This window comes from Zalophus californianus, chromosome 11, assembly GCF_009762305.2.
Source record: "Zalophus californianus isolate mZalCal1 chromosome 11, mZalCal1.pri.v2, whole genome shotgun sequence".
NCBI lineage: Eukaryota > Metazoa > Chordata > Mammalia > Carnivora > Otariidae > Zalophus > Zalophus californianus.
The window spans coordinates 61,330,742-61,358,062 of NC_045605.1; the positions used below are offsets into that span (position 1 = coordinate 61,330,742).

Sequence of the window (27,321 nt, forward strand, 5' to 3'; positions counted from 1 at the left end):
AAAATCATCTTGGTGTAAAAACTGCACCATGCTTAGGATCACTGTAAGAAAATAAATGTCATTAAGTATAAACATCTAAGTATTTTGATTTATTTTTTTATTTTTTTAAATTTAGAAATAATGAAAGAGAGCAGCATGACGGACAGAGAGAGAGAAGCAGACTCCCACTGAGCAGGGAGCCGGACATGGGGCTCCATCCCAGGACTCTGAGATCATGACCTGAGCTGAAGGCAGATGCTTAACCTACTAAGCCACCCATGTGCCCCTGAGTGTCTTGATTTATTAATAAATATTTGCTCCTAAAAAATATAAGCTGTGTCAGTGTCTCATGAAATTCTATGGGATTCAGTTTTCTCATTTGTAAAAACAAAAAAAAAGAAATGTACCTGATACAGAATTGTGAAAATTAACCAACAGAATGTTTTCCAGCACATAAGAAGGGATCTAGTAGGTATCTATTTATGTTTTGGACCCTCTCATTTGGACTAAAATAAATGATTTTAAGAATACATATTAGTTTTACTTTCAACATTAGTACATTTGTTTTGTGTTAAGAAATAAAATAACTTGATTAAAGAATTACAACTTTCTTTAAATCTTAGCTAATAAATGTTTCTGTATAGCTGCCTAGTTTTTTTTTTTTTTTTTTTTCATTTTTCTGCAGTGATTCTATTTCACTGAAATTGAATTTCGATTTGGGCTGTTTGCCCCACTTTAAAAAGTTATTATTCACAGTGATACAGTAAGAGAAGTACAGTTGTGGATTTCTTGACAATGGTGTAGGTAAGTGTTTTGCTAGTCTGATGGGCTTTCCTTTTGCAACAACTTGAAACTTCTCAGGAAGGAAGAGGGAGATCCTGCTCTCCGGTGAGATTGGAGGGGAGTTATCTCTGCAATGGACGTTCATTTGGGGCTTGGTGGGATCCCTGTGTCTTTTAGCATTTTTATTCCCAACTCTTTTTTTTTTTAAGATTTATTTATTTACTTATTTATTTGACACAGAGACAGAGACAGAGAGACAGCGAGAGAGGGAACACAAACAGGGGGAGCGGGAGAGGGAGAAGCAGGCTTCCTTCTGAGGAGGGAGTCCGACGTCGGGCCTGATCCCAAGACCCTGGGATCATGACCCGAGCCGGAGGCAGACACCTAACGACTGAGCCACCCAGGCGCCCTGTATTCCCAACTCTTCTTTAACTATGTTCAGAGCTAGGAGAAAAAAAGTGGGCTGTCTGGTTAAACAGTATCTGCTCTCATTCTTGCTTATCCCCAGAACCCCATCTGCCTCATCTTTGGATGACCTTTGATGACACAAAGGATTCCAAGGTGAATATTTCTGGAATCTATGTGTGTACACAGGTGCACACACACACACACACACATACACACACACACCTATAACTCAACACTCATCCCTGGAAACTGGAGGAAATTGATCTTCTAAATTTTCCCTTTGACCTCTGCCTTCCTGTCACCCCATTGTCACAATGAAAAATTTGAGGAATATAAAAATGTCTTCTAGAAGTAGCAGAAAATGCGATAGAATCATAATAATGAAAGTGTACAAAATTATGAAATTATAGGTGTCCAAAGTATATGAGGCAATGCTCCTTTTGATAGCCCAGCATCTGGGTCACTTCTGTAGTCGGGGACAGTAGATCATATCTCTGTCTGCCCTGCTTCAGGAAAGAAAAGGGAATGAGGAGACTCCATTATTTTAAAGCCAGAGGAATGTAGGAAAGCTGATCCATTTGCTTCTTCTACTTGTAAATATGTTTGTGATCCTATGAAAAACTTCCCAGTGCTCCCTTTACCTATGTAAAGGAGGCTAGATGATGGAGCCCCTGCACAGTTCTGCAACCTCTCCTCTCTTCACCTGTCTCTCTTGAGCCCCTTGCCCAGTCCTTTGGAAAAACCAACAGGTGTCTGAATACTCATGCGTCGGCCTGGGCCCTGTCTGCCACCTGGAAGCAAACTTCAGCCAAGGATGCAAAACCAAAGTAAAACTTGTACCCTAAAGAAGAATTTCCAAAATTGTCAACATTTTTAAAAAATAAAAGATAACTGTAACTTCACATACATTTGTAAGAAATAATAAAGAGAAATGCCTTGTGCACTTTCCTCAATTTCCCCCATTTTTCAGATCCTTGCCACCACTGTCAAGACTATTCCAGTTCTGCTTTTGATACACACACACACACACACACACACACACACACACACACACACACACACACAGATCTCATAGGCAGACTTGTTTTCAGTTTTTTAACAGCTTTGAGATATCACTGACATATAAAAATTGTAAATATTTAAGGTGTACAACTTAATGGTTGAATATATGTATATGTTGTGAAATGATCACAATTAGGCTAATAAACATGCATCACCTCTACATGGCTACCATTGTGTGGTGTGTATGTGTGTGCATGTGTCTCCCCATTTCCTCCAACTCCTACCTCCTGACAACCACAATTCTAATCTCTACTTCCTAGTGTAACTGTTGCAGAGCCCGCACATAAATGCAGGATTTCTCTTTCTGTGTCACAGGTGGACTTTTATTGTAATTCTGATGTTGCCATATACTGGCCCTTATCAAATAAACTACATTTTATGAGATAGACTTTCTCATTTATAAAAAAAAAAAGGTAATGAAAATTGCTTAATGAGTTACGGTGAAAATTAAATAACAGAATATTTTTAATAATTGCTACTATTTCCTAACAGATGAGCAGTGATTTAGAATGATGTCTGTTCTTTTCCTGATTCCCTTCACCTGTGACTTTGAAATAAATTATTTAAAAAACACATATTAGTTTGCTTTCAAAATTATTGCCTTTGCTTGGTTTTAATTAACAGAATAACTTGCTTAAAAAATTACAGATTTCTAAAAGAATTTTATCTGATTGTAAAATAAATATTTTAGCATTATGAGTTTTTTCTTTTCACCTTCATAGCTTCCCGGTCTTATTTATAATTATCATGGCCTCTTTAACTGAATATATTAATGGAAAGTTAATATCCTCTCCTGTTTCTGCAGGAATCCTATTTCATTGGAAATCTCCTTCTGTTTGCCTGTCTTTACTCAATCATTATTCATGGTAATATGGGAAGAGTCCAGAGTACTTTGTGGGATTTCTCAACAATGTGCTAGGCCAAACTTTGGTTTCTCCCGGTTTGCCTCATTCTTCCCAGTGAGCTGATGGACTCTGACAGTCCTCAGGAATGAAGAAAAGCCAGTTCTCCCCTCTTTTCTTCCAGAATTGTTTCTGTAGTGGTTCCTCATGCAGGCCTTGGTGAGATCTCCCTGTCTACTCCTCTCAAAATCCAGACCAATCAATTCCTTTTCAGTGAATACTGTAAATTGACTTACTGGTTTTTAGAATTAATGCATAGTTTATGTTATAACAAATTACCAGATGTTTTTCAAAGTGGTTGTCTCTTTTTTCACTATCACAGGTCAGAAAGGAGAAGAGGGATGATAGGGTGTGTGGTGGTGAAGGTAGAGATGTACAGTAGATGTGACTTTGGATAGTCTTTTTTTGCTCTGTAAATCTTGCTGACAGTTGGAGGGGAGTGCAGGGCTCCAGGTGTGTGTGTATTTATGGGGTGTGAACAGGGGCAGGAGAGGGGAGTTGATTATGAGGACCAAAAGAGATGAGTTCCTAATACTTCCTCCTTTCTCATGCCTCCTACAAATCCCATACCCATCCTTGTACTCTTTTGAATCTCTGATTTGACCTCACATCCTGGGCCCCAGACACCTAAAGTTTCCCTCCAGACTTCATGTGAGCAGTTTGTACGAGGGCAAGAGCTTCTGGAATGTGAAGAAAGAGATGTTTGGCGGCACAGGGTGTAAAAGCTGACTTTTTAATCAGGATTCCTTCTATTTAGCCCTCAAGAACTCCCTTACTTCCCAAACTCAAACACCCAGTACCCCTTATGCATTTCTGAGTAAGTTGAGATAGGGCACTTTTGGGCTGTAAAACCTTGGATCAATCTATAATTTGAAAATTACACTTACATAGAGGACCTGATGTTTTTGAGGTTGTCTGAGGAGAGATAACAAAAAATTCATCTGGAAAATGTGGGAGGGAATCAGAGGCCCAAGAGAGATGAGAGTGTGGGAGGGTAGTAGGGTCGGAGGAGGGCGCTGGCTGATGTCGCAGGAGCCACCTCTGAGACATAGATTTAAGGTGGGAGAAATCAGTGAAGAAATCAGAGTTCGTCAATAGAAGGGAACATGGGCTTTTGGTCGGAAACCTGAATGAACCTAGCTCCTTCTCCTACCAAAGTCTGTCTCTGGAGCTCAGCATATCGCGGTGATCCATATTCCAGCTTACTATGCACTCGGGAATCAGGGAATAAAAAGTCCTCCTTAGGGCTTTGTGCCCCCTCCATTTCCTGTATGTCCTGCTGGGGAGGAATCTAAATGAGAGATCTCCCACTTTGGGCCCATGAATTTTAACTGTTTTCAGTCTGAAAAAAACCACAGATCACAGGAAGTAATGTGGTTCGATTGTGCTGGTACAGAACAAAAAAACAGGCATTGAGATAAGTATCTGAGTAAACCTTAAAAACAAAACAAGAGAAGACAGGAAAAATTGTTCTTTAACATTCTTCAAAGGAGGTGGTGTCAATGTTCATACCAGAATTTACATGCACCACAGCAATTACGGTGACTGCAATTGCAACAGTGGAACAGAACCATGATTATCATTAGCATGTTCAATGCAATTAAAATATGAGAGTTGTATAACTGCGTGTCTTTCTATTCTAGTATCGTTCCCTATGTGCAGCACCTTGTAATAGATCTGAGACAAAAAGGAACAACACAGAAAAGTTCCCTTCCTGCCTTCATAAAACTTACCGTTGTTTGGTGCAGAGCTGCTTGAGGAAGGATACTCGATGATAGTATTATATGATAAAAAGGTGATAAAAAATTGCTATCTCAGAATGGAATTTGTACAAAATTTGGATGATTATGATTGCACTTGAAAAGCATCACAAGTTTATTCATTGTTATGAAAAACTTACTTCACCATAGCTCAGTGATGTTGCCTGCATGATTTTCAGCTCCTGCCTCATAGATGTAAGTGATTCAAAAGGAGTTTCTAAGCCATGATTACATTACATTTCTGTGGGTTACAAACAATACCAAAATATCTGTGCTTTAATTCACCAAACATTGGCTTCTCAGTCACCCGACAGGGTCTGCCATCAGTTCATGTGTGAAGTTTGCCATGCTCTGCAATTCTGCCAGTCAGGGGTCCAAGGTGGAGCTTCCATCATCGTGCAATTGCCCCATCTAGAACATGTCATCAGAACAAGATAGACACACAGCGCAAAAGTCTGTATAGGAAATACAAGATGTTTCAGTCTTGCCTTTGAGATTAAAAAGGACAAATTTTTCCCAAAGGAAGTGGGGAAAGTTAGAAAAATTATGGAGAGGGCGCCTGGGTGGCTCAGTTGGTTGAACGACCGCCTTCGGCTCAGGTCATGTTCCTGGAGTCCCGGGATCGAGTCCCACATCGGGCTTCCGGCTCAGCGGGGAGTCTGCTTCTCCCTCTGAACTTCTTCCCTCTCGTGCTTTCTATCTCTCATTCTCTCTCTCTCTGAAATAAATAATAAAAAAAACCCGAAAAATTATGGAGATGTGTTTGTTACTCAGTACAAGATTATGCTTGAATACTACCATGTATTAACCTCCATTTTCTCACCTGCCTCCTAGCTGTTGGGTAACAAGGCACTGATTTTGTTCTACTATAGTTAATTTCTTCCTTACCTGCCTGCATAAGAAATAGAAACTGGTAATTAAGTGGTATACTTCTAAGATTCAATGACATTTGGGAAAAATTTTCTCCATAGGCTCACACTGAAGAAATATTTAAATTTTATTTTCACAATGATGGCTGCTGATAGTCACTATGTCTGCTCATACTTACAGAGTTTTATAACTGATTATCTTTCCCATCACAGTCTGCAAGGGTTCAGGTGCCAAGACTTTCCAGATCATTATTTTATCCTTTGTGGCTTGCCTGGGGCTTGAATATAGCATAAGCTCAACAAATAATTCTAGGATTGAATTGAAATGCTGAGGATTCCGGCTGTATCATTGTACTTCACATTTTTTCTTACACAAACATTCTTGCCAGAGTAAGGCAGGGCAGGAATAAAAATGTAGTGACTGGGTGCCTAGCTGATGCAAGTCCTAGAACATACCCTTTCCTGGCACCTTACTTGGTGCCCTCCCACTGTTATTGCTTTGTAAGTTTCCATTCTATTTCCTTTCTTTCATTTCCCCTCCTCAGATTTTCAGTTTCATTTCTACCCAGTTCCTCTAGGGAAACTCCCTTGTGAAGACTAGTTTTCTGGCTTGGTGAGTGAATCTTGCCCATACCTGCATCTGATCTCCACTGAATGAAGACTTCTGTACTTCAGCCTAAAGGTTTGTGGGGCAGTTTGTGAAGGAAAAGGGCAGGAAGTTTGGGAGGAAGAGATTGAATGTGTTTGGATGAGTTTAATTTGTGCTTCTGAAGCTGCTCTGAATTCACCCAAGAGCCAGCTTGTATGTTTAATGCAGAAGAGAGGTGCATTGAGTCTGGGGGTGGCATGACCGCTGAAAAAGGGAGACTTAAGAACACTGAGAGCCTTGTTGGTTTCTTGGAGGGATCATTATTTCTCCAGGCTGAATTACTCTCATCTGCTTTCTCTTCTGTAGTTTCTACTTTTCTACCTTGCCAACGAGAGCCAGAATAAGTGTTTTTTTTTCACATACAGAAAATCTCTTCCTCTTTTACTCCAACAAAGCCTATGAGATGGAGCTCTGTTTTCCCTCTTCATAAAAGTCCGAACTCCTGGACAGAGCCAGTAGAGATAAAGAGTCCTTATCTGGACTTGTGGGAGGGAAAGGGATCTTAGGGGCTGTGCCGGGCAGAAGACACTCTTCAAACTTACCCTTTTACTCTTTTTGTCCTGGTAACTACTGGGAAGCTGTCCAGAATCTTCCTGATAAATCACCAGACTTTTGGCCAGCCTGATGAAAGAGGCTGGATGATCAGACTGCTTGTCCATCTCTGCAGCTCCCCCATGGTCACTTGTCTCTCTGGAGCTCCAGCCACAGGGAATTTGTTCTCTTTTCAGTGTGCCCATGGCTTACTCTCACCTCAGCAGCACCCCATGACACTCTGGTGTCTACTCTTGATTCAGAACTTGTCCTCCATCATCTTAGACACAGCTTTCCATTGCTTTTTAAGCTCAACTCCTTACTGCATTTCCCCTGCACAGAGCTAAGGAAAGGAGTTGGTAATTTCTCAGAAATAACTCCACCTTAATCTCGCCTCAGGAACACCTTGTCCCTGATCTGTATGTTACATATTTTGATGTGTACTTTCCTTTCCTCTCACTTTTCAGAAGTCACTGGTCTGTGTCTTACATCTAGACAAGGTTCATATCCGGTTTATATTGTTTACTCAGGGGGCTAGTACAGGGTCCAATGGATGGGAGAAAGTGGGTTTTGAAATTTAAAAAATATTTTGATTAAATTCACAAGAATAAAAGCATATAGCTATGAGGAAAGAATTATATTAACACCTACTGAACATTCAATAAATATTAAGCATCTATAAAAGATTATATTCTGGGTGAGTGAGAGAAAATAAACAAATAGCAAAAGAAAAATGCAGTATGAGAAAAGATGAAAACAAAGAAACAATAGCACTAAGAGACAAAAAGCCCACCACAAGGCTCTGTGTCTATGGTGTGCCCTGGTAAAGGGCTTTGCAATTTGAAATAGATTTCAGGTTAGGTCTCAGTGTGGGAAGGTGATTTTGAGCTGAGTTTTCAAGGAATGGATGGATTTAAGATGAATTTTTGACCAGAGTGATCAAGGAACACGTAAGGCAAGCAGTATGGGTTGGGGAGGGCTAGGAGCTAGACTGAGGGGATGAGGCAGTAGGAAAGGAGGTGTAAGGTGAACCTAACTCTACCGTGATAAAGACTGACTCAAACTGAATGACATGGATTTGAGCAGAGGAATGGCAAGATTAATGGGAGCTTCAAAAAAAAAATCATTCTTGCTGGTGGTGTGAACAGTGATGAAAGCAGATTGTATGAGATGAATGACAGTATCAGGGAGACTGGTGGGGAGACTGTTCCAGAAATCCAGGTAAAAGACTCAGTTGGATGGGATCTAATTTGAAAAGACAGACAGGGATGAGCCTGCCATAGCCTTAGGGACATGGACTTCTATGACAAAATGACTGCTTTGAAAAAAGTTGACCTCAGACCTTGAGCTCTCGGGGGACAGGGCCATTCATGTGGGGCAGATTAAACCCTGGACTCCAAGGGGTGGTAGAAGAGGGAGCACTGAATGTAGAGAAATGCAGAGGAATTGCAACACTTCTGAGTTCCCCAGGTCTCTGGATGCCAAGAACAGGCCCTGCTTTCCCGCTGGCAGCTCCTGACCCAGGGAACAGAGGAAGTATCAAGGATGTTATCTAAACTCCTCACAGACTTTCTCTCCTTATTGTGGAGACACTTTCATTTTTCTCGTCTAAACTGTGCAGACCTCTGTGCAGACCATCAGGATAGAGTGAGATAAGGAAACTTGGGATCTAGTTGGCCCTTACCCTACTGGAAACTCCTACATTTGTACCATCTCCAAGGGGAGCCTACATTTTGTCTCTGTGTCAGTCTGTCTGGTTTAGGTGGAGAGAGTTTCAGTGGTGTCACACTTCTTCAATGATAGAATAAAGAATAAATGAATAGAGGAAACATAAGCATTTATGTTAGTTTTCTAGGGCTGCCATAAAAAAAAAAACATCACGAATGGTTGGCTTAAGTGAAATTTATTTTCTCCCAATTCTGGAGTCTAAAATTACAATATCAAAGGTGTTGGTCGGGTTCGTCCTTCTGTGGGTGGTGATGGAAGATCTGGTCCCTGTCTCTGCTAGTTTCTGGAGCTTGCTGGCAATCTTTGGTGTTCCCTAGTTTGTAGATGCACCACCCTGATCTCAGCTTTTGTCTTCACTTGGCCTTCTCCATGTACGCATATCCATCTGTACATCTAAATGGACTCATTTTGTGAGGACACAGTCCTGTTGATTTAAGGCCCATCAGAATGGCTTCATTTTAACTTGATCATCTGCAAAGACACTCTATTTCCATGTAAAGTTACATTTACACATACTAGGGGTTAGGACTTTGACCTCTTTTGGGGGAATATAATTTAACCTGTAATAGCACCCAATCTGTTTGAAACAGAACACACTTATCTCTCTACCTATGACCTTTGTTCTATACAAAGTGTAGAGTCTTCTCTCCCATGACCAACAGATTCCTCATTGGAATTTATGTTTCTTGAGTATCTGTCATGTGTGTGATCCTATGTGTATATGAACCTGTTCTTTTCCACCCTAAAAACGCTCCTTTAGGTGCCCATCGATAGATGTTCTTGCTGTATGTCCAGGCCAAGGTAAAATCCCATCTACAAATACAAGACTCCCCAGAACCACCAAGCTGGTCTTTGTATCTCCATTTTCACACATCCATAGCAATGGGTATCCATCTAGTTCTTACAGCCTTTACCTCTGTTTGTCTTTGTTAAAATCCGCGCAGTAATGGAGAAAGCTCTGAAAGAGGAACCTGAAGATCCCCTGCAGGAGTCTGTGAGCAAGAACAGCCTCAGTTGTCAGGACAGAAGAAGCCGGGGGAGCGCTGCAATGGATTTTCCAGCGCAGGTGAACGTACAGAAGGATGTGACCTGCCCCATCTGCCTGGATCTTCTGACAACGCCCCTGAGCCTGGACTGTGGCCACAGCTTCTGCCAAGCTTGCATCACTGCAAAAAGCAAGGAGTCAGGGGCCAACCAAAGAGGGGAAAAGAACTGCCCAGTGTGCCAGCGTAAATACCAGTTTTGGAATCTCCGACCTAATCAGCCCCTGGCCAACATAGTGAAGAAAGTCAGGGAGAACATGAGCCCACAGCAGAAAAATCTCTGTAAGCACCATGGAGAAAAACTCCTGATCTTCTGTAAGGAGGATGGGAAGGCCATTTGCCAGCACTGTGCCCAGTCTGTGGAGCACCGTGGTCATCAAATATTCTTCATGGAAAAGGTGGTCATGGAATGTCAGGTAGGCCCAAGGGTGAAGGTGGATGGGGCAGAATGGTACCTCAAGTGAATCCTTCACTTTTTGAAACTACTTTCTTCCCTTGGTCATCATAGAACTGAGCTCTGCTATCTCTTTCTGTACCCTTTGCTCAGCTTCTGAGATTTAAAGGATATTTCTGTGCATTCTTTCATTTGATCAGAAATAAGTCTAGCCTACAAAGAGCAGTTGGATGAGTGGAGAAATGCTTCCCAAGATAAATTCTGATTGTGCCTTTGAGCAGAAGAAACCCTTCTGGGGAACACGGTTGGTTGGATGTGGGGAACATGTCACTGAGATGAAAGGACTTTCCTTGCGGCAGGCTCAGTTCTTCCTCTAGGAAAAGAGATAATCAGGTTACTCTTCATCAAGGGATGGTAGCTTGCATCACCCAGGGATACAGAGTACATTAATCTCTTCAGAATTTTGTCTACATCCTAGATTCTAATCACCAGTTTCATTTCTGTAACCTAGTCTCTTCTGAGATGAGTCTGTTTTCTTTCCTCTATCCAGGTGCTAAGAAAGCTCATAGCTTGACTCTGGTGATTCTTTTCTCACAGGAAAAGCTCCAGGCAGCTCTGAAGAAGCTGAGGAAGGAGCAGCTGAAAATGGAGGAGTTGGAAGCTGACATCAGGGAGGAGAAAGCTTCCTGGAAGGCAGGAAGAGATATTTCCTGAGGGAGTTCTGAAAAAGAAAACTGGGCAGCACCTCAGTCCAGTCACAAGGAGGCCCCTTCCTCTGTGACCTCAGAATTAAGGAGTTCAGGGGATTCTCAATTAGTCTGCATTTCATTCCTTCCCTGTTGGGGGTTGGGTGCCAGAGAGTACAAATATCACAAGTGAAACCAAATATTTGGAGGTGAAGGCATGGAGGAAAGCAATGTAAAATGACTCATGAATCCCATGTCCCATATGCATCATCAACTTTGAGGCACTAACACTTGCAGAAAACACACTGAGAAAAGCCCAGCGTTCCCTACTTAGGAGCTGTGGGTGGAAGGGCTTCCTATGCGGTGTGGCGTGATTATCCAGGACAGGTGTCTGCAATCCAAGCCTCATCCCGGTGTCACTTTGTGTCTCAGGGTGGGCCTTGTTAAAGTAGACTTTAATCTACTCCTTTGGGAGAAACTCAAGAGCAAATAGTGGGGAAATGACTTTCTCAGTAGTTGCTCACTGCCTGTTCCCTTCTCTTTGAGAAGTCCCTAAGGAAAATAGTTCTTGTCTTGGCTCCCAGGCCCAGACAATGTAGGCCCTTGGCCAGACAGACTGACTGCCTCTTTCTCTTCTCATCCCCAAAGAGTCATATGCAGACTGAGAGACAGAGGATTCTGAAAGGGTTTAATGAAATAAGAGGCACCCTGGACAGCGAGGAGAGGAGGGTGTTGCAAAAGCTGGAGGAAGACGAAGTGAATGTGCTGGATAACTTGGTAGTGGCCAAAGACCAGCTGGCCCGGCAGAAGCAGTGCTTGAGAGAGCTCATCTCAGACATCCAGCATCAGATATGGGGGTCATCAGCAGACAAAGTGCAGGTAAGTCTTGGGTTGGAGCTCCTACAGGATGAGAATCATGGGAAACACAGAGACAAAATTGCCTTCTCTGCTGGGTCCCTGCACTTTCTTCCCTCTGGTGACATTCAAGGCTCTTGGGCCCCTCAGTACCTCTTCTCTGTCATTTCGGGTGTCCTAGGGATAATTCAAATTATGAACGACAAGGGAAATGGCCATTGTTAGCAATTTATGAAAGGCAGTGCAAAAAATTTGGAGAGAAATTCTTCATAAGCTCCCATTATCTGCTGTCTTGCATTTGTAAGGCATCTCTTCACTGAGTTTAGTCAACTAACACCAATCTCTGTTTATGTTTGATTTTCTTGTTCTGTTGAGTCCAGACTGTGCAATACCTGTGGATTTGATTTGCATTGCCTGAGTGTAGACCACTAATGTTTAGCATCTTTTCATGTGGTTTATTGGACATTTGTATATCTTCTTTGGAGAAACATCTCTTCAAATTCTTTCCCCATTTTTCCAATTAGGTTGTTTGCTTTTTGTTGTTGAGTTGTAGGAGTTTGTTGCATATTCTCTAGACTAATACCTTATCAGATATATGATTTGCAAATATCTTATCCCTTTCTGTGCATTGTCTCTTCGCTGTCTTCCTGGCGTCCTTTGATACACAGAAGTTTTTAACTTCTTTGTGGTCCAACTTAGTTATTTTTCTTTTATTCCCTGTGCTTTTTTGGGTCATATCCAAAAACTCATTACCAAATCCAGTATTGTGAAGATTTTTCTTTTTGTTCTGTTCTAACAGTGTTATACTTTTAGATCTTAAGTTTAGATCTTTAATTGATCTTAAATTATAATTTATATGTGAAATAAGTCATCCATGTTTAAAATTATTGTAACCATTGTATTATGTTGAGCCTTTTTGGGGGGAAATAATTTGTTAAAAAGGGTGAGGAGACGGTAGCCAGTGAAGGGGTGGGCTGTATGGGACATTTGTTTGTCCAACCTCAATTCCTTACCTTTTTTTGGTAACGACCTCTTCAATTACCCATTCAGGAACCATCCTTACCCTCAGTCCATGTAGTTGGTTAGGGTTTGTAAAATCAGCAGCATCAGGGAGGTACGTGTCTCTCAATTCTAAGTAAATCAGAATATCAGATTCCTATCCAATGATGCGGTAATTATTTTAAGATATATGCACCTGACCCAGTTTAGGTCAATGATTTTTATGCCTTAGAATTTCACTATCATGACTAGAAAGAGAAGTTCTCTTTTTCACCAAGTAATATATCAGGGATTATCATTTAAACCAGGAGATGTGAGTTGATTCCATACAGAGTCTAAGAAGAAAGTCAGTATTGCAGGTGGAAAATAGAATTTTGAAAACAGATTCTGACGACAAGCTTTTCATTTAAAAACCTAGCTATGTGGAGTTGGTGGGGGGTGGGAGGGATGGGGTGGCTGGGTGATAGACATTGGGGAGGGTATGTGCTATGGTGAGCACTGTGAATTGTACAAGCCTGATGAATCACAGATCTGTACTTCTGAAACAAATAATGCAATATATGTTAAAGAAAAGAAGAAGAAGAAGAAGATAGCAGGAGGGGAAGAAGGAAGGGGAGTAAGTTGGAGGGGGAGACGAACCATGAGAGACAATGGACTCTGAAAAACAAACTGAGGGTTCTAGAGGGGAGGGGGGTGGGGGGATGGGTTAGCCTGATGATGGGTATTAGAGAGGGCACATTCTGGGCGGAGCACTGGGTATTACGCACAAACAATGAATCATGGAACACTACATCAAGAACTAATGATGTAATGTATGGTGATTAACATAACAATAAAAAATTATTAAAAAAAAAAACCTAGCTATGACTCAAGTTACACCTGCCCTGGAATTTATTCTTTTTTCTTTTAAATTTAAACCAGTTTTAGTCATATACAATAACAACAAAAAAGCCTAATACAGAGAATAAAACTTTATCTGAGGATGTGGAGCCAACTGGTGGCCAAGTCATTGTTGGTATAAAAGGGGTTAGGCTGGAGAGAGGGAAACCAAATATATTGTTACATTTCTGTTCAAAAAATAAGGCAAGGGGTGCCTGGGTGGCTCAGTTGGTTAAGTGACTGCCTTCGGCTCAGGTCATGATCCTGGAGTCCCGGGATCGAGTCCCACATCGGGCTTCCTGCTCAGCGGGGAGTCTGCTTCTCCCTCTGACCCTCTTCCCTCTGTGCTTTCTATCTCTCATTCTCTCTCTCTCAAATAAATAAATAAAATCTTTAAAAAAAATAAGGCAAATAATGGCTCTACTGGGAATAAGAAGATGGCTAAAATATTTTGAGGATAGAGACTGGACTGACAATACAATATTGGAATTCAGAGTAGGTTATTATAGTTTCTAAAACAGTGACTTGAGCAGATATTGGTATCATTTTGGACAATGGAATGTAAATAGTTGGGAAATGGTAAGTTACATTTTAGACTTCCTCAGGTTCTGGCTCCTGTGGCTTATTTCATGCTTAAAAATTGGGGAGATTACCTGTAGGTAGTATAGAGGAGGTATATAGAATGAGTAGAGGGAAGCCAGAGAAATATTTGTTTGAAGTTCTTGTTTACTTGTTCCTGCAGCAAAAGAAAGTATACTTTTTGAAAACTATTATTATTGATTATTCATATTTGACTTTCCAGAGCCTGGAATGATGTCTGGCAAATATGGTTTTCACTTTTATTTGTCTCTAGAATAAATAAAAGGATAATGAATTAATGAGGTCTTCTCATGAACATATTTTTTTAAATGTCAACTCTCTTATCTTCTTTTTATTTTTTTATTTTTTTTAAGATTTTATCTATTTATTTATGAGAGACAGAGGGAGAGAGAGAGAGACGCAGAGGGAGAAGCAGGCTCCCAATACGGGACTCGATCCCAGGGCTCCGGGATCATGACCTGAGCCGAAGGCAAGACGCTTAACCATCTGAGCCACCCAGGCACCCTCTTATCACCTTTTAAATATATCCCATCTCCAAATACTGGAAATCACCTTTCTAACATAATCACATGAGTCCTTGGGATGGTTGATCTTGGTCTTATCTCTACATTTTGTCCTCCATACTCTGATAATCTCCTTATTCACATCATACCAAGGGGCTTTAGGGGTCTAAGTTGCATAAAACTTTTTAAGGTAGGAGGGCTTATATCTCCTTGGAGGGTTGCCAGACAAAATACAGGATGCATAATTAAATTTTAAATTCAGATAAACGATAAATTGTTTTTTTTTTTTTTAGTAGAAGCATATCCTGGTATCCTAAATATTATAGTAAGCATAGTTAAACTAAAGCATATTTGTTATTTAACTAAAATTAAATTTTAACCAGCCATTTTTATTTTCTAAATATGGCAATCCTATACTTGACTCATGTTTTCTCTCTTCTCCCCAGGATATGATTAATGTCATGAAAAGGTAAGTGTGGGAAACCAGGTATGGTCCTTTTTTATGTGAGGACAGAATTATAGCCATGATGAGTTATCTTGGGATCAATCAAAATTAAAAAAAAGAAAAACACAGAGCTGGGGAATTTGGGAATGACATCATTTCAAATTTTTGATCAAAGATGAAGGCTTTCAATGGAATTTGGGTGGTGGGAGGTCACAGAGCTAGGGCCAATAAGACCATGATTTCACTCATTCTGGTCAAACTTCAGTCTCTGCCTCAGTTTGTTTCCATATTTCATAGGTGCCTATCTTATTTCAGAGAAGACACTGTCTTCCATCTGCCGGGTCCCCAAATGTTCCACAAGGACAGCTCCTTTGCATTTATTTTCTTCCTGATGTTAGAAGAAACAAGGTCTTTCTAGTGGTTTTATTCGGACTTCCAAAAAAAAAAAAAAAAGTCTCCAGTTTTGGGGAATAGTGGCTTTCATCCTGGTACCAATAATTGATTTCATCTTGCTTACACACTTTAGCATCTTGTAGAAAATATGGTCTTCTTGTGTCTAAAGTTGCCTACCTTGGCAGTATAAGGTCTTCCCAAACACATGAAATTCAGACCACTATTAATTTGGTGTCATAACTTCTCTTTTTCCAGATGTTTCTGATGTTTCCCCAGAGAATATAACCTTAAATATTAATATCTGGACTTCTGTACTGGGATAAGAGGCTTTAGAGATCCTTCAGACTTTTAATACAGGAGCTCCATACTTGATAACCTAAATCCTTCAGGAGCCGGGCTCTGGAGCTTCTTTACTGATCACCTGCCTGGGAACTCACATCTGCGGCCTGTCCCAGGTGGAACCACTAAGATGGCAGTGACTCCTTCATATATCAAATACTTTATTTAGAGGTATCAAATACCTTTTAAAGGCACCATTATTTAATCTAGTTTTATTATTTTTAAGGACTAGAGTATGCAGTTAATTTTTCCATTTTAGAATGAAGAACATGAGCTTCTTTGAGGTGAAGATCTTCTGAAGGTCACACAGAGGGTAAATGGAAAGGTAGATATGAGCATATTCTTCCGGTTGCAGCATCAGTGCTCATTCCATCTGGCCCCCCTCCTCAGTATCTCCGGTGGAGATCATTCAAGTGAATCAGTGGAGTGAAAAGTAAGGGAAACAGTGGTCTTGCAGAGACACAAGGGCAGAAGTGTGGGGTGATCAATCTTTGTCTTCTCTAGGAGTGAGAGCTGGACCTTCAAGAAGCCAAACATTGTTTCCAAGAAACTGAAGAGTACATACTTAATTCCAGATTTGAGTGGGATGCTGCAAGTGTTTAAAGGTAAGGAGAGTCAGAGGAAGGTTGTGGGTGTGGAATTCTTGTAGTATCAGGGCAAAATGGGAGAGAGGATGTTGTTTGTAGATGAGAGAAGATCTAGGCTTGACAAGGAGAGCTAGATCTCTAATGCTGAAGGTGTGATCAGACCTAAGGGGGAATGGTCAAGGTGTCTGGTTCATCATCTCATTCCCCAGTTCATAGCCTCACAGGACGCCCCTCCCTATCCCCATTCTAGTGAGAAGATAGGTATCAGTGTTTACTCCTTGCTTCTAACAACATCATTGAAACTTTTGTCATTTCAGAGCTGACAGAGGTCCGACGCTACTGGGGTAAGAAGGAGTTACAGGTTCTTCAAATCACCATATTCTGATCCCTTTTTAGACGTTGTGGTTACTGTCAGGTCCTATGATCTTAGCTTCGTGTGTTCCTCCCCAAACACGCATGCCTACAACAGTTCTTAAGTGTCCTACTCATCTCTCACCCATCAACATAAGTTCCTCCCAGTCAATTCCTGATATTCCACCTCCTGATGTCACAAGACACACCTACTCTGTAACCATCACCTGACCCTGTCATTTTTCCTACAGTGGACGTGATGCTGAAGCCAGTCAATGATATTTCGAATATTGCCCTTTCTGCTGATAAAAGACGAGTGAAAGCTGTGCACAACTTCTCGCTTAAAAATATATTTCTAAGCGATTTCTCTGCTTTTGATGTCTTGGGCTGCCAGTGTTTCTCCTCAGGGAAGTATTACTGGGAAGTAGATGTGTCTGAGAAGATTGCCTGGATCCTTGGGGTGTACAGTAAAGCAAGAAACCTCAAGAGAAAAGGGAGCTCTGGGTTTGTTTTTGATCCAAATGTAAAACATTCAGATGTTTACTCTAGATACACACCTCAATTTGGCTACTGGGTTATTGGGTTACAGAATGGATCTGAGTATAAGGTCTTTGAGGAGTCTTCCACCTCTGATTCCAAGGTCTTGACTCTTTTCATGCCTGTTCCTCCTTGTCGTGTTGGGGTTTTCCTAGACCATGAAGCACGTATTGTCTCATTTTTCAACGTCACAAACCAGGGGTCACTCATCTACAAGTTTTCTAATTGTCAGTTTTCTCAGACCACTTACCCATATTTCAATCTTTGGAACTGTCAACACCCAATCACCCTGTGCACACCGACTTCCTGAACCTTCTTAGTCCCTCTCCTACTTCTGTGTAGCGCCCCTTGTCCTGGGGTTCATCTACACCTGAGCTCATCTGCACCATTCTGAACACATCTTCTTTCTTTTCTCCATCTTTCATTTTAGAATGTTTTTGGAATAGTCTGCTAGGACTGCTGTAACAAAGTCCCCCCAAACAAAGGCTAACAACAGAAATTTCTTGTCTCACAATTCTGGAGGCTGAAGTCTGAGAGCAAGGTGTCAGCAGAGTTTGTTTTCTGAAGGCTGTGAGGGAAGGTTCTATTCCTTGCCTTGCAGATGGCTGTCTTCTCTCAGTATCTATTCAAATCATCTTCCCACTTTGCATTTCTCTGTGCCTAAATCTCCCTTTTTCTAAGGACACCAGTCAGATTGGAAAAGGAGCCACCCTAATTGCATCATTTTAATTTAATCACCCCTCTAAAGACCCTATCTCCAAAAGGTCACATTCTCAAGTATTGGGGGTTAGGATGGTAACATATAAATTTGGGGGGAACACAAGTCAACTCCACAGTCTTTTATACATCCCTACCATGCAGTGAAAGCTTGATGTTTTCTTCCTAATATTTTGTTTTCATTGGGGGAGAATGCTTTATTTTTCCTTATTAGTTTTTGCTTAGTATTAGGAGAGACTGCCTATTTGCAAAGGGAACACATCTAATCCCTTCTATAGAAAGAGCAGTATTGCTGTACCTCCTCTGACATCGCTTTTCCTCGTTCCCTCTGCTGTTGAATGGAATTAACAAAGGGAAAGTTATCAATTCTATCTAAGTGCATAGGACATAGAACAATGCATAGGGATCTGTCACTAGGTACTGGATCCTTCAGAGTGGATTGCCTTATCAATGGCACCCCTTTATGTATCACAGAGTTAAAGCAGAAGCACATAAGTAAAATTTTTATCAAGAGTAGATTTTTGGTGCTCAGAGTTTCTGAGGTCAAATCTTGTCTCATTACTTAAAAGCCGTGTAAACTTGAGCAACTTACTTAGCACCTCTTGGTCTCACTTTCCTAAAATAAAAATTGCTGTTAAGATTGTACCTATTTCCTAGGGTCACACTGAGAAACCAAATTTTATTAGATGGGAAGCACTTACCTAAGAGTCTTATTTGTAAGAATCAATATTTTTATTGTGGAAAAATTATAAGCTGTATCGATGAGAAACAATTTGTTTTGTTTTGGTTTGGTTTGGTTTTGCTTTAATAAAATGATAATTGACTCTACTGAAGTCTCATTTCACAGATCCTGAAATCCCATGCAGACAGTATGGCTTTTCATGATGTGTCCTGTAGAGAAGGTCAGGTCTAGGCTCAGCTGTGCTTATGAGAGACAGCCCTCTGGTGCTCAGTCCTCTTCCTTGTGGTGAAACACCGGAGTATGCCACTGCTTTGACCACCCTCTGCACTCTCCCCCTTCTCCTCCTCCCCCTCCCCCCTCAGTCGCCCCCTTCTCCCCCTTCTCCTCCCCCTCCTCCCCATCCTTCTCCATCCTCTCCTCCTTTCCTTCTCCTTCTTTAAAGAATATGAAATGGGGGCGCCTGGGTGGCTCAGTCGTTAAGCGTCTGCCTTCGGCTCAGCTCATGATCCCAGGGTCCTGGGATCGAGCCCCGCATAGGGCTCCTTGCTCGGAGGGAAGCCTACTTCTCCCTCTCCCACTCCCCCCACTTGTGTTCCCTCTCTCGCTCTCTCTCTCTGTCAAATAAATAAATAAAATCTTTAAAAAAATAAAGAATATGAAATGAAGGATGGAACTACCTAGGACAGTGAAGACACAGATTGTTCTTCGAGAAGCATGCATTATAAATTAGGGCAGGCTATGCCACTATACAAAATTTCAATCAAGATTTGTAGGACCTTAGAGAAAGATGGGTATCCTGGCCATGCTGGATAAAACTGAAAATGTCTGGCGTGGGGTCAATGTATATATCTTTACGTGTCTATCTATATGCACACACACATATCTGTACACATATGGGTATATATACATGTAACCATTTGTATAAATACATGTACATATATTAACATTATCTTGGTTAGTCTTTACAAATACCTTAAGAGGGAGATATTTATATCAGGCGATTAAAAGAATTTATAAACTACAAAAAAAGGAGTTTATAAACCATTAGAATTTTCTCCTATGGTCCCAAGGCTAGAGAGTGAGAGAGGCAGCTGTGTGTTACTCCAGAGCTGTGGCTTTCCTCTGCACCACACCACAGAGAGGGGAGCAGCCTGACTCCCAAGGGTGTGGGGAAGAAGGGAGAGCCGGGACATGCTCCGTGCAAGGGGAAACCTGGTGCATCTTAGGGAAAACCTTAGGTGCCATGAAATGCAATTTGATATGCTCAATCCATGTAGCCTAAATGAGACGGAAGTAGGTCATGACCCATAGGCATATTATGCCGAGCTTCGTCATGGCCAGCATTCTATTGTAGATGACATGAAGAAAATATCCCACTTTTTAGTGTAGACGGTGAACATTGGAATTGGAGGTTATAAGACTGGCCTCTGAAACAGATCAAATTTTGCATAATGATATAGTTCCTTTGCGGCCCCTACCAAATTAACTAAGTTCTATGGGATTCAATTTCTCGTATATAAAATAAATAAAAATAATAAAACTTACCTGATGAGGATGCTGTGGGACTTTTAAATACTAGGAAACTGGAGATAACCTGCTGTTTTCTAGCACATAAGTACTGCCCCAGACTTGTGTCTATTAGTGTTTTTTATTGGTTTCTTTTCTGACTTGAAATAAATGACTTTAAGAAACACATTCATTCATTCTAAAATAATTAACTTTGTTTTATTTTAAGAAATAGAATAATTTGAGTAAAGAATCAGTCTTTAAAACCCCTTTCTATCCAGTTCTAAAGTAAATATTACATTATTGTAAAAACAACTTCATTCTCATCATCCCCTATAATCATAATAGCCTCTTCAACTTAACATACTAGATAAAATTGAATTCGTGGTTCTCCTGCTGTCCAACAAACTACCATGAAGTTAGTGGCAGCCTTAACGTTTAGGCTTAAAAGAACGCACAATTATTATCTCAGAGTTTCTGTGGATCAGGAGCCTGGACACAGTTTTGCTGGGTTCTCTCATTTAGCATCTCGCCGGGATGCGCACATGGTGTTGCCTAAGTTACGGGTGAGAGAGGGGTAGGGTCTGGATCTAAACTAACTTAGGTTTTTGGAGAATCCTTGCACTTTGCACTTGCAGGACTGAGACCCTCTGCTTCTACAGAGTGTCCAAAATTCCTCGCTCTGTGTGCTTGTCCATAGGAAGCTCATAAAGTGGCTGTTACTTCCTTCAAGGCAAGCAGGAGAGAGCACCTCTAGGGAGACAGCCTTAGATAACGTCACCTACCCACCGTAATGACAGCTCATCACCTTTGCCACATTCCATCGACCGTAAGGAATTCACAAATTCTGCTTCTCTCTAGGGGAAGGAATTGCACAAAAGCATGAACACCAGGATTTGGGGATCACTAGGGGTCTCTTCACCCAGAGGGGTTTGAAAAAAGCTAGGGAAGCTGTTCCCGAGCCACTGCCCAGGGTGTCCTGCCAGGTGGGAACAGCCAATGGGCTTCTGGGAGCTGAGTGACTCTACACAGGCCCCTGGCCCTGATAGATACTCTGCAGTGCAGGCAGATGTTGACACTTCAGGAAGAAAAAAGAGTGTAGAGCCCTTTGGGATCCATTTGCCCAGCAGCCCTAAAAAGATGTTAGAGCCTTAATCAGATCCTCTTTGGAAGTAGGCAGTGTTGCTCCAGTTGGTAAGCAAGAACGGCAGTGTGGCTACCTTAGTACAAGCCCCATCCTGGAGAGGGAATTGGTGGCCCCGACAGCAGCTGCTGCCCCAACAGACCACAAGCAGCAGCCACGTGTTTGCAGGCACGGCTAGGAAACCCTGCAGGAAGCTTGGGCTCAGCTCAAATCAGTCTGCCTGCACTGTGCCACCTGCTCTCCAGTCCCTCCCTGTGTCCCAATCCTGAGGGCCACCCATGTGACTCATCCAGGGACCACGGTTTCCTCTGGAGCCCGAGGTGATGAGAGGGCCCTGCCACTTTTGCCCGGATGTGTCTGCTTTCAGATACAAACAAGACTGGGAGTTAAGTGGATGCCTCAAAGTCCTAAGGCCCTCCCCCTCTGCCTTGCCTCTCAGGATGATGCACCCTCCCCTCCCCCAGCCCACTCCTCTGTTCTTGTGACTCTCATCTAGTCTGTCTGGGGTGGTAAGTGTGGCTTTATTTTTTTCCTGAGTGGTGCTTTGCCACTAAGACCCTACAGGTACGTCCCCAGACTCTAGGTATTTTCAGTTGCTTTTGAGAGTATTGGAAAGCAATAACCCATATCGTCTTCAAGGTATGGAGAAAAATTCTCATAGCAGATAAATAAATGTTATTTTTCTTTCTATCAAACATGCCATCATGCTGAGTGGTCATCTTCAACAAATTCATGCAATTTTACAATATTTATATTTAATGTGTAACATTATATATATATATTTGGTGTTTAATACAATCTAGCAAAACTAGAATGAAGTGATGATAGCTTACAAGTGGCACCTGGGCCCTCACAGATGTTTTCAGTGGCCCCAGGTCTTCCTGTTCACTAAGAACTTCATTTCATTTTGCACTGCTGATTCCAGAAATATCATAGTCTCCTTATTTCTGTCTACCTTCATTAGGTATAGTATAAGAAATTTTTAAACAAAATATTTCTATTTTTTCTCTCCTAATCTCTGGGCTATAAAAATAGTTAGAGTTCTTGCTTATCTGATAAAATATCTTCATTTTGCCTTTTTTAAGAATATTTTCATTGCACACGGAATTGTAGACTCATATATATAATTTTTTTCCTTCAGTTTTTAAAAAATATCATACCACTGCCTTCTGGCCTCTGATGTCTCTAAATAGAGGCCAACAATCATCCCACTATATTTATTGTGCTGCTTCCTCTGGCTGCTGTCAAATTTTTCTCAGAACTTTGAATATAATGCTTAAAACTGATTTTCTTTGTATTTATTCCAATTAGGGTCTTTCATAAAATTAGGACCTTTTTGGTTATTATCCCTTTAAATATTTTTAGATATATACTGTTTTCCTTTACTTTTAATTCTGGAATCCCAATTAAATGTATATTATTCCTTTTATTTTGTCCCACAAGTCTCTGAGACTCTGTTTTCTTTTTTCCCCTTCCATTTTGTAAATATGTTGTTCAAGTTGGATATTTTTTTCCTCTTTATTGAGGTATAATGGACAAATAAAAATTGTATATATTTATTTAAGTTCTACAAAATAATGTTTTGATATATGTATATATTGAGAAATGATGACCACAATCAAGCTAATTAATATATCTGTCACCTCAGAGTTACCTTTTTTGTGTGGTGAGAATACTTCAGATTTACTCTCTTAGCAAATTTCAAGTATACAATACAGTATTTTTTTAAATTTTTATTTATTTATTTTAGAAAGAGAGAGAGCACGTGAGTAGGGGGAGGGGCAAACGGGGAGGGGGAGGGAGAAAGAATCTGAAGCAGACTGCCTCGCTGAGCGTGGAACCCCACAAGGGGCCTCGATCCCAGGACCTCAAGATCATGACCTCAGCTGAAACCAAAAATCCGATGCTTAACTGACTGAGCCACCCAGGCACCCCTACATTACAGTATTATTAACTCTAGTCACCAGGCCCTACATTAGCTCTCCAGAACTTATTTACACTACATAACTAAAAGTTTGTACCCTTTGGCCAACATTTCCTCATTTCCCTCAGCCCTCAGCCACTGGCAACTACAATTCTACTCTGCTTCTAGACGTCGACTCTTTTAGATTCCACAGGTAAGTGAGATCATGCTGTGTTTGTCTTCCTGCGACTTATCTCACGTAGCATAATGTCCTCTAAGTTTATCCATGTTGTCACAAATGGTAGAAATTCCTTCTTTTTAAAGCTGAATAACATTCCACTGTGTGTGTGTGTGTGTGTGTGTGTGTGTGTGTGTGTGTGTGTGTACACACCACATTTTCTTTATCCATTCATCTGGTGATTGACACTAAGGTTGTTTTCATGTCTTGGCTCTTGTGAATAATGCTACAATGAACAGGGGAGTGCAGATATCTTTTCAAGATGTAGATTTCATTTCCTTCAGATATATATCAAGAAGTGGAACTGCTGAATCATATGGTAACTCTACTTCATTTTTTGAGGAGCTTCCATAGTGTTATCCATTGCGGATGTATCACTTCACCTCCCACAACTGAGTGCAAGTGTCTTTTTTCTCCACACCCTCATCAACACTTGCTGTTTTTTGTATTTTTTACAATAATCATTTTAACAGGTGTGAGGTGATCTCTCAATTTGGTTTCTCTTTGAATTTTTCTGATGATTAGTTCTGTGCTTATTACATTTAACAGACTTAAGCGCCTTTTCCATACACCTTTTAGCCATTTGTATGTCTTCTTTGGAGAGAGAGCTATTCAGGTCCTTTGCTCATTTTTTTGTTTTTGTTTTTGTTTTTGTGGCTCTCAGGTTGTTTGAACCTCTTATATTATTTTGGGTATTACCTTATTAGAAGCATGGTTTGCAAATATTTTTCCCCATCTCCATCCTACTTGTCATTTTTTACTTTACTTCCTGTGCTTTTGATGTCATATCCACAAAAATAATGCCCAGGCCAATGTCAGATTTTTCCCTATGTTTTCTTCTAACAGCTTCACAGTTTCAAGGTGTATAAGTGTTTAATCCATTTTGAGTTGATTTTTGTGTATGGTGTAAGGCAGGGGTCCGTCCAGTTTCCTTCTTCTGCAGGTGGGTATCCACAGTTTTTTTTTTTTTTTCTCAGTTTGGATAATTGTAATTAATCTATCTTCAAATTCCCTACTCTTTCTTCTCGCATCCCTTATCATTCTTTTAGCCCACTTAGTGGTTTTAAAATTTCAGTTATTGTTTTTATAGTTTTTACTTTTCATTATTTTAAAATAATTTTTATTTTTCTTCTGAGATTTCCTACTTGCTCATTCATTAGAAACATATTTTTCCTTGTGTTCTTGAATATAGTTAAAGTAGCTGCTTTAAAATCTGTCCACTGGGGCGCCTGGGTGGCTCAATCGGTTAAACATCTGCCTTTGGTTCAGGGTTCTGGGATGGAGCCCCACATCTGGCTCCCGGTTCAGCAGGGAGCCTGCTTCTCCCTCTGCCCCTCCCCCAAGTCATGCTCATTCTCTTTTTCTCTCACATAAATGAATAAAATCTTTAAAAAAAAATCTGTGTCCACTAATTCAAACATTTGGCTCATCTTGGAGTCACCTTCCATTGATTTTTTTTTTTGAGCCTGGGTCATGTTTTTTCTATTTTTCTTGTATGTTTAATAATTTTAGATTACATACTCTACTCCAGAAATTGTGAATGCTATGTTGAAAAACCAAAACAAAACAAAAGACAGAACTAGATTCTGTTATACTTTTTTGGATTAAATTTATTTTTTCAGGCCGTTTACTTGGCTGATCTCAAATTCCATCTACTTTTCTGCAGTAAGTAGCTAAAATACCTCTTCAGGTCTTGTAACTTTACTTAGATTGTATAGTCTTCCTCAAACACGTGTACTTTAGATATGTGGGCAGCATTTATGCATAGAATTTTCAAGCTCTTTCTTTTGTGGGTATTTCTCTTTACTTTTCAGCATACGTGGTAGACTTGCATTTTCTTTTTTAAATACCTTCCTAATCAACAAATCGAGCTTTTTTACAAATTTTAATTGTGTTACCTTGTACCTCTCAGTTGAAGAGACACAAAAACAGGAAACTCACCCAATGTTATTTCCTTTCTACTAAGGGCATACTCCCTTTTGGTTTCTGTTTTTGAACATTTTACAGTGCCTTCAGATTATTTTCCCTTCTCCCCTCCCTATTCAACCCCCCCCCACACACACACATGATTTTAAGTTATCTACGGGAAGGTTATTTTGATAGAATGAATTCCTCAAGTACTTGAAGTTGAACCTGAATTTTGCCAGTTTGGATCTTCTTATGAATGGAATCATACAGTATGAACTCCATTGTATAAACTTTCTTTCACCTAACTTAACATTTTGTTCTTTATTCATATCATTTTATATATCAGTGGTTTGTTCTCTTCTCCTGCTGATTAATATTAATAATATTGTATGAATATATACAATCTATTTATCCATTCTCCTGTTGAGACTTATTTGAAGTGTCTTCAGTTTTTGGATATTATGAATCAAGTATTATGAGCATTTTTATACAAGTCTTCTTGTGGTGGACATGTGCTTAATTCTTCTTGAGAATATACCTAAAATTTGAATTTCTTTGTTACAGGGTAGATATATATTTCACTTTAGGACAAGTGCTAGATTTTCTTACAAAGTTGTCATACCGTTTTACACACCCATCACCAATATATGAGGATTCAGATTGCCACATATCCTTGCCAACATATGAATCTGTAAGTCATCATAATTTTAAGCACTTTAGTGATTTTTAGTGCTATTTCATTATGAGTTTTTTCAATAAAGTATATTTTTTTATTATGTTATGTTAATCACCATGCATTACATCATTAGTTTTTGATGTAGTGTTTCATGATTTATTGTTTGAGCATAACACCCAGCGCTCCATGAAGAACACGCCCCCCCCCCAAGGGCGCCTGGGTGGCTCAGTTGGTTAAGCGACTGCCTTTGGCTCAGGTCATGATCCTGGAGTCCCTGGATCGAGTCCCACATCGGGCTTCCTGCTCAGCGGGGAGTCTGCTTCTCCCTCTGACCCTCTTCCCTCTCGTGCTTTCTATCTCTCTATCTCTCTCTCTCTGAAATAAATAAATAAAATCTTTAAAAAAAAATGTGCCCCCCAATACCCACCACCAGGCCAACCCATCCTCCCACCCCTCTCCCCTCCAGAACCCTCAGTTTGCTTTTCAGAGACCATAGTCTCTCATGGTTCGTCTCCCCCCCCCCCGATTTCCCCCACTTCATTATTCCCCTCCTAATATCTTCTTCTTCTTCTTCTTTTTTTTTTTTTACATATAATGTATTATTTGTTTCAGAGATACAGATCTGTGATTCAACAGCCTTGCACACTTCACAGCGCTCACCATAGCTCATTATGATTTTAATGTGCATATTCCTGAACTCATAATGACAAGCATTTTTCATGTGCAAATAGGCCATTCATAACTTTTCTTCATGTCTGTTCAAATCTTCCACAATTTTAAAATTACAATGACATGTCTGTTCAAATAATTCGTCTATTTTTTTTAATGATTTTATTTATTTATTTGACAGAGTGAGAGAGAGGGAACACAAGCAAGGGGAGCAGAAGAGGGAGAAGTAGGCTTCCCGCTGAGCAGGGAGCCTGATGAGGGGCTCGATTCCAGGACCATGGGATCATGACCTGAGCTGAAAGGCCACCCAGGGGTCTCCATTTGTCTATTTTAAAATTAGATTATTTTGTCTTTTTTAATACTGATTTGTAGATTTCTATACTGATTCTGGATATAAGTCCTTTGGTAAATATATGTTTGGTGAATATTGGACTATTTTCTCTCTGTCTTTGGCTTGCATACGCACCTTTTTTTTTTTTTTAAAGATTGCTTATTTATTTGTCAGAGAGAGAGACCACAAGCAGGGGGAGCAATAGGCAGAGGGAGAGGGAGAAGCAGGCTCCCCGCTGAGTAGGGGCCCCGATGTGGGACTCGAT

The 27,321-nt window shown here is 40.5% G+C and overlaps 1 protein-coding gene across 1 annotated transcript; it reads left to right on the forward strand.

Moving 5' to 3' along the window:
* Positions 1-6,310: 6,310 nt before the first annotated feature.
* On the forward strand, positions 6,311-18,827 carry LOC113914829 (E3 ubiquitin-protein ligase TRIM22). Its single transcript, XM_027580389.2, has 8 exons — positions 6,311-6,445; positions 9,616-10,130; positions 10,706-10,801; positions 11,443-11,673; positions 15,077-15,099; positions 16,312-16,412; positions 16,712-16,738; positions 16,997-18,827. Exons 1-8 carry the CDS (start codon positions 6,418-6,420, stop codon positions 17,590-17,592), a joined length of 1,617 nt encoding a protein of 538 aa, XP_027436190.2. The 5' UTR covers positions 6,311-6,417; the 3' UTR covers positions 17,593-18,827.
* The last annotated feature ends 8,494 nt before the right edge of the window (positions 18,828-27,321 follow it).

Bases quoted from the DNA above. Each gene is read 5' to 3' on its own strand.
- LOC113914829 (XM_027580389.2), top strand. From the start codon at position 6,418: ATGAAGACTTCTGTACTTCAGCCTAAAG. The intron at 16,413-16,711 runs GTAAGGAGAGTC...TTGTCATTTCAG, and splicing joins GATGCTGCAAGTGTTTAAAG to AGCTGACAGAGGTCCGACGC. The intron at 16,739-16,996 runs GTAAGAAGGAGT...TTTTTCCTACAG, and splicing joins AGAGGTCCGACGCTACTGGG to TGGACGTGATGCTGAAGCCA.